Source organism: Marmota monax, unplaced genomic scaffold, assembly GCF_021218885.2.
Source record: "Marmota monax isolate L192 unplaced genomic scaffold, Marmota_monax_Labrador192_F-V1.1 WCK01_AAM20220418_F8-fsc00038, whole genome shotgun sequence".
Taxonomy (NCBI): domain Eukaryota; kingdom Metazoa; phylum Chordata; class Mammalia; order Rodentia; family Sciuridae; genus Marmota; species Marmota monax.
The window spans coordinates 13411710-13422500 of record NW_026692498.1 but is presented as its reverse complement, the minus strand read 5'-3'; the positions used below and the strand labels follow the sequence as shown (position 1 = coordinate 13422500).

At 36.0% G+C, this 10791-nt stretch overlaps 1 protein-coding gene across 1 annotated transcript; it reads right to left on the bottom strand.

Moving 5' to 3' along the window:
• Positions 1-1748: 1748 nt before the first annotated feature.
• On the bottom strand, positions 1749-2672 carry LOC124092814 (olfactory receptor 5B3-like). The gene has a single exon (XM_046444623.1). It carries the CDS (start codon positions 2670-2672, stop codon positions 1749-1751), a length of 924 nt encoding a protein of 307 aa, XP_046300579.1.
• Positions 2673-10791: the final 8119 nt, after the last annotated feature.

The window sequence follows — 10791 nt, the reverse complement described above, 5'->3', positions numbered from 1 at the left end:
ATTTTGAGGAATAGCAGATTCAAACAGCCGTTAGAATACTGACGTACATGATTGTATCATATTGACAAGACCATTCTGGTGTTCCTAGGTGTTAAGCAGAAAGTAAGCTTAATAAATTCTTATAGGATATGCATAGAGAAAAATTCGAAGTCAGGTGAACAAAATCTAACTGAATCACAGAACTATAGCCTCAACCTGTCAACCAATTCCCAGACTTGAGCATGTTTATAGACCAAGGCTTTCAGTTGTCAAGGCCAGAAATACACCTTCAATGTCCTGCCTGAAGACTACATCATCTCCTCAGAACTTTGTGATCATCTAGTCCTCAAGAATCTTGAGTACCTTTCCCTTCCATAATATACAACACTGACCCTTTGCATTGATGACATGAAGGTGACTGATCTAGTGACCAAGAAGCAACAGATTCTCTAATATCATTTCTATTTAAATGAGCACTCAAGGGATAGGATAATGACCATCCACACTGATGGGGGTAGATCTTTAGTCTACTGCCTCAACTTGTATTCTCTTTCAGAAATAACCCCACAAACACAGAGAGAAAATGCCTTACTTGCTCTCTGTGTATCCTTTAATCTATTCAAAAGAATGCATAAAATTCACCACCAATACAGTCACATTTAATAATAATAAATATCTTTAATAAGGGTTTGACAAGTAGAGTGCAGGAAATCATAAACATTCTCATTCAGATATTATGATTCTGGATATAATGTTCATTTTTTCTAGGCAACACACCTTTTAAGAGGTAAATTACTTGAGTAACTTAGATTTAGTGTGGGTCTTAAAGTATGACACAGCATGTGGAGAAGATCTGAGGTGAATGGTTTCAAATCTTGTGTATCCCACAAATTTTAATCAAAATCATAAAGATTATTTTGTCTTCAAAAAGGATGTAGGGGACAAGGCACACTCAGACATTGTTGACAGGACTGAAAATTAGTGTAACCACTCTATAAAGCAGTATGGAGAGTCCTCAAGAAACTAAGAATGGAAACACCATATGATCCAGCTATCCCAATCCTCGGCATATATTCAAAAGATCTAAAATCAGAATATTATAGAGATATGGCACTCAATGTTTACAGCAGCACAATTTACAATAGCATTGGAACACACCTAGGTGCTCTTGCACAGATGAATGGATAAAGAAAATGTGGTATATATACATAAGGGAGCACTACTCAGCAATAAAAAAAGAATTAAATTATGGCATTTGCCAGTAAATGAATGGAACTGAAGACCATCATGCTAAGAGAAAAAACCCAGACTCCAAAAGTCAGATAGAACTCTGTCTCTGATATGTGAAAGCTAGTCCAAAGTAAGGGGGAGGGGCCAAAAGGAAGTAGGGATTCCATTAATATAGAAGAAACATTAGTGGAATTAAGGAAGGGGTTCAAGGAGAAGAGAAGAAGGATAGGATGAGAGAAGAACAGAGAATGAATCTAACCAAACTTTCCTATGTTCATATATGAATATATCACAGAGAATCTCACTTTTAAGTAAATCCACAGGCACTAATAAAAAGAAAACATGTAAGTAAATAGCAGAAAGGTCAGAAGTAGAGTAGAAGAAAGGACAGAGGGAAGAAAAGAGAGAAAAGAAAGGGGAAAATACTGAGAATTGAATTAGAGCAAATTATATTTCATGTTTTTATAATTATGTCAAAATGAATTTTAATGTTACGTGTAGCTAAAAACAATGAAATAAAATAAATTAATTTCAAAAGATTATTTTGCCTTCAAAAAAATCTTTGAAAATGCACCCTTGACCTCCTTGTTCCTCAGACTATAGACCATAGGGTTCAGCATGGGGATGACCATAGTGTAGAACACAGAAACAATCTTGTCAGTGTCCATGGAGTGACTGGAGCTGGGCTGTAAGTACATGAAGATGGTGGTCCCATAGAAAATGGAGACTGCAGTGAAGTGGGAGGCACAGGTGGACATAGCCTTCCAATGTCCTGCACCTGAGCGCATCTTTAGGATGGTGATAAAAATCAACACATAGGATATTAAGATAACTGAGAGAGCAACAAGGATAACAAAGCTGGCAACATAAATGAGAACCAGCTCTTTCACACGTCTGTCAGAGCAAGAGAGAGCCATGACTGCTGGAATATCACAGAAAAAATGGTGGACCACATTGGACTTACAGAATGTGAGACTAAAAGTGTCTCCAGTGTAGAAGGAGGCACTCAAGAATCCACAGACATAGCAGCCTGTTACAATACATGCACACACATGTGTTGTCATGGTGGTGGTGTAGTGCAGGGGCTTACACACTGCTGCATAGCGATCATAGGCCATTGAGGACAAGAGGTAATTTTCCACAGTCGCGAAGGCTGTGAAAAAGAACAGCTGAGCAGCACAGGCATTGTAGGAGATGACTTCAATTCCTAGAAGGAGTTCAGCCATGACCCTGGGAGTGACAGCTGAAGAGTAGCAGATGTCTGCCAGAGACAGGTTACCCAGGAAAAAGTACATGGGAGTGTGGAGACGGGAGTCCAAGAGGATCAATAGGATCATCCCCAGGTTCCCAACCAAAGTGATGGTGTAGATGAGGAGGAAGGTCACAAAGAGGGGAAGCTGCAGACCTGGGTCCTTGGTCAGTCCCAGCAGGATGAAGTGGGTCACTTCTGTCCTGTTCTCCATCAATGTTGTCTGAGCATCACTAGATCTTCTACAGCCATGAAAAAAATTGGAACAGAATGATAAAGAAATTGAAACTAGAAAGTATAATAAACACTTCTTTGTTCCAGTAATTTGTACTTTGATATTTAAAGGGGGGAAGGTCTTGAAAAACCAAATTTAGTGTGTTAATTATAAACAGGGTAAGTTCCTGAATCTGAGAAATTTTAATTTATCATATACCCTATATTAAGTTTTTATATGTTTGTTGACTGAGATTTAGACATTTTAACAATTTGATCAAAATGATATCTGGATGAGTCTATTAGTCCATTCTCCTTTCCATAACTGCCACTTCCATGTTTCTCACCTTCAAGAACTACACTGGACACTTCAGATGGGCATTTATGGGGTTCTTTCAAAAGTTTAGTTGGTTGTTACACTCATGTAAATTATCAGCACAAGAGGTTGAGTAATTTGTTAATATTCACCCAAGAATGTCTATTCTGGACCTGTGGCAACCTTTAACCATAATGAGTCTAAGTATAATGGTTTAAAATTAATTTAAATCAAGTTGAATTTAACTCAAATTTATAATTAATTACTCCATGTCTCCTCTGGTTCAATCTCAGTGTTTGGTGTTTCACAGCGAATGGAGTGAGTGACTGATTAGGTGGTAATTTCATCTTGTTCACTAAATATCTGCCTCTCTCTAGAGGAAAAATAAGCAAGCAAAAAAGCAACCATAGATGGAAATGACCCATTCAACTTCAAAAGGATCCTAAAGGATCCTGTGACTTACATTTTAACCTTTCCCCCACAATCTCATGCTGTACATAAACAGCACATCTATATGTTGACAGAGATAAGATTAAAAGCATAAACTTTAGCTTAGGGTGAAGAAAGGTTTAATTCACATCACTCAATGGCACATCTCTATGCACATTGGATTTGTAGGGAATAACTGGTGGTGAGAGTCTGCTCAAACTGCAGAGGCAATTCTGAGAAAAAGCACATCATCAGATTTAGTAGATACAGAGATTAGATTTGGAGGGAGGAAATGCATTTCCATGCTACCATTTACCTCCTAACAATCATTGGTCCAAACCTAACTCCCCTGAACATCATTATTTTTATCTGCAAAATGAAGATGGTAATGAGATCTACTTTCAGATATTATTGTGAGAAATGAGTAAGATAATTCACAAATAACTGAATAGCTATAATGTTATTATTATAATGGGATAACCATCTTTATGTTGGTTTGATCAAGGTGAGTGTTGAAACGCAGACCTTCAGTCATGGGTGAGTAGGAAGTCCCTCAGCTTCTCCATCCAATTTGGCTTTTCTCCTGTGCTGGGTCTACTGATCTTCTGTGCTGTTTCTCAGTCTATCCTTACTCCAAGCCTAAGGTTACTGCTCTTGAAATCCCACCCAAGCCATTTCTTTCCAACATTTCTTCCTTGAAATCCATATTTTAGTTTGGGTAAAAGAATTTATTTTTCTTACACTCATTATTTCTCTCATTACTGTCATGTCATAACCAAATCCCAGAGACAAGTGTTCAGAGTTCCCAAATCATAGTCTGTCTTTAACTCAGATATGTTCTCAAGGGCACTCCCATATTGTAAAGTATGTTATCAAATTTATGTTTGTGTAGTAACAGTATTTAAAATGCTTTTATTGGAACTGTAGTTCTGGAAGGAGAGCCATCCAACACTAACACTATTTCTTACCATCTTTTTCTTAAGTCTCCCTCAACGTCATTTTACAAATCAGCCACCGACCACGACGTTGCAACCTTTAACACACATGACACCATTTATCACATGTTCTGTTTTACAACCAGTGAAAAGGATTTTGTATACATATATGCTTAAAAGTAGACATCCTCATCCTCAGGGAATTGAGGATTTGAGAAATTCTGTGTTACTCTAAAATTGCACAGCTAGTAACAGAAAGACTCCACATTCAAGATTTAAGGAAACCTCTAACCTAATTAAATTTTTTATCCATGTCACTGTCAGCATGTGTACATGTGACAGCAATTCTAAGCATGCGATTATGGAGGAAAGATTTAAATGCAGTTCAGAGTTTAGTAGTTCATTTAAGACCCTTTTGTGGTTTAAAGCATGATAATTTCACTGTTCCAGAATTTGTTTTTCTTGTTCATGTACCTCCAGTGAGAAACAAAAATGTAGTTAACAAGATGAAATTGTTACCTAATCACATGTCTTAAATTTTTTTCATATTTTTGGAGATAGAGCTATGATTTGTTATGAGAATATCTAAATGTTCTCTCTTGGAAGTTTTCTCATTTATAACTCCCAACTCACCTCCATTTCTTTGAAATATATTAAAACCATCTATTTCTCTTTTAAAATAACTCATAGTAGGTATAGTCACCCTGCTTTTTTTATGATTACACTTCTCACTAAAATGTTTATGGAATATAGAATCTTACCATTTTGCTGGAGAAGAAAGAACAGACAATCCAGAATAGTGTGTTTGAAATCATGAAGTCAGCCAGCAAATATTGCATAAGACTATTGGAGTCTCTCAGGTAGAGGTAACAACGTTCCAATTTCTCTAACCCAGGGGAAAAAATGGAGGAAAGAACAATAACACAGATCAATTCCAATCTACCACGAATTCTTTGTTTCTTTAGAAGAGTCGATTACCTCTTCCTTATTTACATAATAAGCATGACAATATTACATCTTTCACAGAATTGTGCCTGTAAATAATGAATAAAAGAGGTCTACAGAATCTCATGTAGTGGATATCAATAAAAAGTCTGTCAATGTGATTATTATCTTTGAGGGTTTGCCTGACCATGGTTGAAGGTTCATGCAAATGTTCAGGTCAAAAGAAGGCCTCTATGTACTAATAATGGTTGTCATTTATATAGATAAATGAGGTCCGATTAAGCACTGAATGGAGTGTATGTCTTCCAAAGTAGGTCATTTGGAGTCATACTGGGATTTCAGAGGCTAACACATGAAGATCTGGAGAGAGTTATATAGAGTTGAGACCTCTGGAGACTGTCCCCATGAGACTATCTACAGCTCCTGATCCAACTTTCCTATGGAAGAAGCAATTAAACTGTCTATGGGGATCAAGCTAGTTAGCCTTAAGTTGTACAGATTTGGGGTATTATTTTCATTTATTATCAATGCATAACTCACATATGGTAATACCCTCATTTTTTAGTGTATAATTATAATAATTTTGTCAAGTGCATGGTCATCTAACAACCACAATCACCTACAACAATTTATCTTTAATAAATTTATCCAATCCTCTGCCCCGAACTACAAATAAACCATTTTATACAAATAGTTTTCCATCATTAGAATGTCATAAAAAGATTATAAAAGAGTACTATGATTAACCATCACGACATGTTGGATAACATAGATACAATACAAATTCTTATAAATACACACATTGTCAAAACCAACTCCAGATTCATAGAAAATCTGAATATATCTGTAACATGTGAAGAGATTGAACTAATACTAAATAACTTCCCCAAAGAGGAAAACAAAGGAACAGATAGCTTCACTTGTGAATTCTCCCAAACCTACAACAGCCATGTAAGATTGACAGAGAAGAAACCAGACAAAGGTCAGTATTAGTTTCCTATGGCTGCTGTAACAAATTACTGCAAATACTGAGGCTTACCACAACAAGGTTTTATGCAATCTCAGATCTAGAAATTGAAATTCCATAACCACTTGTGGAGAGCTGAAACCACAGCCCCTTCCTGGGCTCCAGGGCACTTTCAGTTTCTTGTCTCTTCCTTCTTCTGGTGGTTGCTGGCATGCCATAGCTGCTTGTTTCTGAGGTCACAGTGTCAGCTCCTCTTTTTCTGTGTTTAAATCTTCTGACTCTATAAGAATACATGGATAACCTTTAGGGTACACATTGATAATCCTGATAATTTCTCATTCTTTTTTTAAATTTTAAAATCCTTATTTAATCGCATCTGCATAGTCTTCTGAGCCACACAGAGTAATACTGAAAGGTTTCCAAATTCGGACTTGTATCTTTTAATGAGCCGTTATTGAGCTTGTCACAGGGTCATGTGGCAACAGTCTACACTGTCTTAGAAGTTTTGCGTTAAATCTAAAATTAAATAACAATTTAAAATAACATTTAGAAATGGTTCCAACAGGAGAAATATCTCTATGTAGATGAGAATGTTTGTGTTATACTACACTGTTCCAAAATTGTAATATAACACAAGACCATCTTAGCATATTCAAGAACAATATTACAAATCTTTAGATGTTGAGGCCTTCTATTTTATAGTTACAATAAAGTAGACATGGAATCACATTGCTCTGCTTAATTTTCCATAATATTAAATGTTTTAATTAGTTTTTTAAAATAATTTTTAATTAATTTTTAAATTAGTTTTCCATAATATTAAATTTTGACTCTGTGGGTCAAAACTTAAAGAAAAAAGATAGTACAGTGTAGAAGAATATTGAATACATGTTATCTCTATTACTGACATATATTCTTATATTTATATTCTACATGGATGGTTAGAATCATTTTAGTTAATTATATAATTCAAATATAAGAAGACATTTTTAAAAATATAATCAGATATGAAAACCTTTAAATAATCTATTTAGTGCATTTTGTGGTTTGTTAAATAATATTTCATTGATAAGTTCCTTGTCATTTAATGAGATATCAGTTTTAAGTAAAAACTATGAGATAGTTTCAGATGATCTACTTGATGATGGGATCCAGAACATCACTATGAACAGAATCAAGGAGTACAAGAACTGAATTTGGATATAGTCAAAAAATATTTCACCAGAGAGTAGAAAGTCACCTGGGACTATTGAAATGCTCTCAAATTATATACTGAGAGGTTTATATTATGGATGGTGCACTATGATTATCACTGGTTCCAAAATTCAACATATTAATACAAATGGAATCAAAGCTTGCTTGTTTTATTCACTCATTTAACAAATGCTTGTTGATAATCTGCAATACATCCAACACACTGGTAAGAACCATGAGGGATAAAGCAGAGGGAGAGAGAACAGCTTATTTGCTGAGTGGAGGGTGATGACGTTAGCATGGGTGATCAGGGGTCAGCTCCGTGACAGGGCAATGTTTCAGCAAGGATGAGAATGGAGAGAGAACAGCAAGTTCAGAGGCTCAGAGCAGAAGCCCGCATGGAGCTGAGGACAAAGAGCAAAGAGTTCAGTGCAAACAAAGTGGGGTCAAAACAGGAGTGACAAGACAAAATGTGACTCTGGAAAGTTAAGAAAACAAGATCAGCACTGGCCATTTCATGTACTTACAGAGAAAAACACTGGCTTTATTGGTTTCTTAGTGTGAAATTTAGTCATGATACACAAGAGAATTTAAAAATATAGTATTATTTTTTCTCAATTTTTCTTGTATGCTAAAGAGTTCATTACAATATGAACATGTTTGTTCTATACAATGACATGGTCAAACCAGAACTATTAATTCATTTAAGATGTTATATGTTTCTTTACATAAAATATTGCAACAAAAAGAAAATGCTTCCACTCTAAGGTATGCAATGTTCTCTCAAATTAGGACTCATAGAATATTCAACTAAAGAAATTATTATTCAACTAAAGAAATAAATATTAGACATACGTTTATATTATAAAAGCTGAATTAAACATTTTGATGATGATGATGATGATGATTATATCGTTGCTGCATTCCATTTAATTCTGACAAATTCACTATACCTGTGTGTGTGTCCTCAAGAGGCACATGCATGCACTCCTATACATGTGCCCATTTGTGCCACTGTTTTACATGCATCTTTGCATGGGTATGTGGTATAAAATAATACACCTAGAATGAGTATATATCAAAACTGTTAATAAAGTTTTTAGCAGGGCCAGAGACATCTTTACCATTCTTCTATAGTTAATAGATCTCTGAACACAGTGTTCTCTTTTTTCTAGACAACAGACTGCAGATATAAGGGTATCACTGCAGGAAGTTAACTTCAATGTGGACCTTAAAATGTGATTCAGTGCATGGAAAAGATCTGAGGGGGGTAAACCCAGGTATTGTGCATTCTACTGTTAAAATCACCATCCTAAAGACAATTTTGCTTCCCAAAGAAACTTTTTGAATGCACCCTTCACTTCTTGTTCCACAGGCTATAAACCACAGTGTTCAGAATAGGGATGACCATAGCATAGTACCCAGATGCTATTTTGTCTGAGTCCACAGAATGACTGGAACTGGGCTGAAGGTATTCGGGGATGAAGACTGAAGTGAGGTGACATGTACAAGTGTACAAAGACTTCTTCTATTCTGAAGTTGAGTGCCTTGTAGGGATGATGATAAAAATGAATATATGGTGTACCAAGATAAACAGGTGAATAAAAAACAGATTGAAGGTCATGACACAAAAAAAAACCAGCTCACTAACATGTCTACCAGAACGAAAGAGAACCATGACTGCTGGAATATCACAGAAGTGATACAGCACATGGACATTCTGAATGAGAGGCTCAATGTGTCCCCATTGTGGATGGAAGCCACAGAGAAGTCACAAGCTATGGCAGACAAACACACAGACCTTTTGCCATGATTGCGGTGTAATGTAGGGGTTTGCACACCCAGGTCATTGAAGCCAAGAGGTAAATTTTCACAGTGGCAAAGGCTATACAAAAAGAAGATCTGAGCATCATAAACATTGTAAAAAAAAAATGACCTTTTCTTCTAGAAGGAGCCCTCCATCACTGTGGGAGTGACAGCTGATTTTAAAAAGGCCACCAGAGACATGCTACTGAGGAAAAACTACAGGGAAGGAGAAGATGAGAGTCCAAAAGACTAATGCGTTACTTTCCAAATTCCCAGACAATGAAGTAGATCAGGGTGAATGTTTTAAAGAAGGGACATGCGGTCATTCATTAGTCTCAGCAGAATGAGTTGTGTTACTTCTGTCCTGGTCTATATCAATATTATTTGAGAATTATGAGAAGCCCTGTAATAATGATGATTATTAAACAACAACAACAACAAAAGATTGAAGTAAAAATAGATGTAAAATATAGTATGCATTATTTCACTACAGCAATAATTTGTTCTACAAGGTTCACTAGTTAAGGATGGACGGAAAGCAAATTTTAGTATGTTATGCATATTTAGAGTTATGAATTACTGAATCTGAGAAATCTGCAACAAATATTCTTCTAATTTTTCAGTTTTATAAATTTTAAAGCTGAAATTTAGAAAATTAAATGGTCCAAAATGATATGTCTGTTATACTTTCTAATTCCCTTTCCCCAAATCTAGTAAAGTCTTCATCTTCAATTTTGTTCACCTGCCAGGAAATTGTCAGGACAGTTTACATACATATTCATTAACTCTTCACAATAATAATATTACGAAGTTAATCACTTCTTTCATTCATTCGAGACACACAATGTTGAATAATTTATTCATGTGTACACAAGTAGTAATTGCAAGCCAAGCTTTAGGCCCAAGCCATAATTTAAACCCAGGCAGAGTGATTTTTAAGTGCGATGAATGGTCTTAATTCAATTTAAATAAAATTAAATTCAACTCAATATGTAATTAATAATTTTCTCCACTGATCCAAACTTAGTGTTTAGGATTCCCCAGTGAAGTATCTGAAAAGATATATGAGTAGTGAATGCGGTAGGATGGAACCTCAGGGGCATGTTCCTCCAGCAGAAGCCATCTGAAGAGAAGGGTAAGCAACTGTGCTATCAAACCTGGCTTTTTTGGAGTGGGGCTGGAGCTGGAGCTCAGTGGTAGAGCACTTGCCTGGCATGTGTGAGGCCCTGGGTTCCATCCTCAGCACCGCATAAAAATAAATAAAATAATAAACCTGGCTTTTTGGAAAAGGTGCGTATCAATCCCACCACTTACCATGAAGGAATTCATTCTATATTAAACACCCTGAACCTGGTTGTTTTATCTGCAAAATGAAGAGAGTAATCGTAAGCAAAAATAACTGTCACGGTTTCAGCACCGTTATGAGAAGGCAAATAACAGGGATGGAAGCAAGCTTTCCTTGACTCTGCAGTGCAGTCAATCGATCAGGCACTGGAGGGACTCATTTGGGGGGTGAAAGATGGCTGCC

What these genes read in the sequence shown, in the direction of transcription:
- LOC124092814 (XM_046444623.1), bottom strand. Translation starts at nt 2,672, where the DNA reads ATGGAGAACAGGACAGAAGTGACCCACTTCATCCTGCTGGGACTGACC.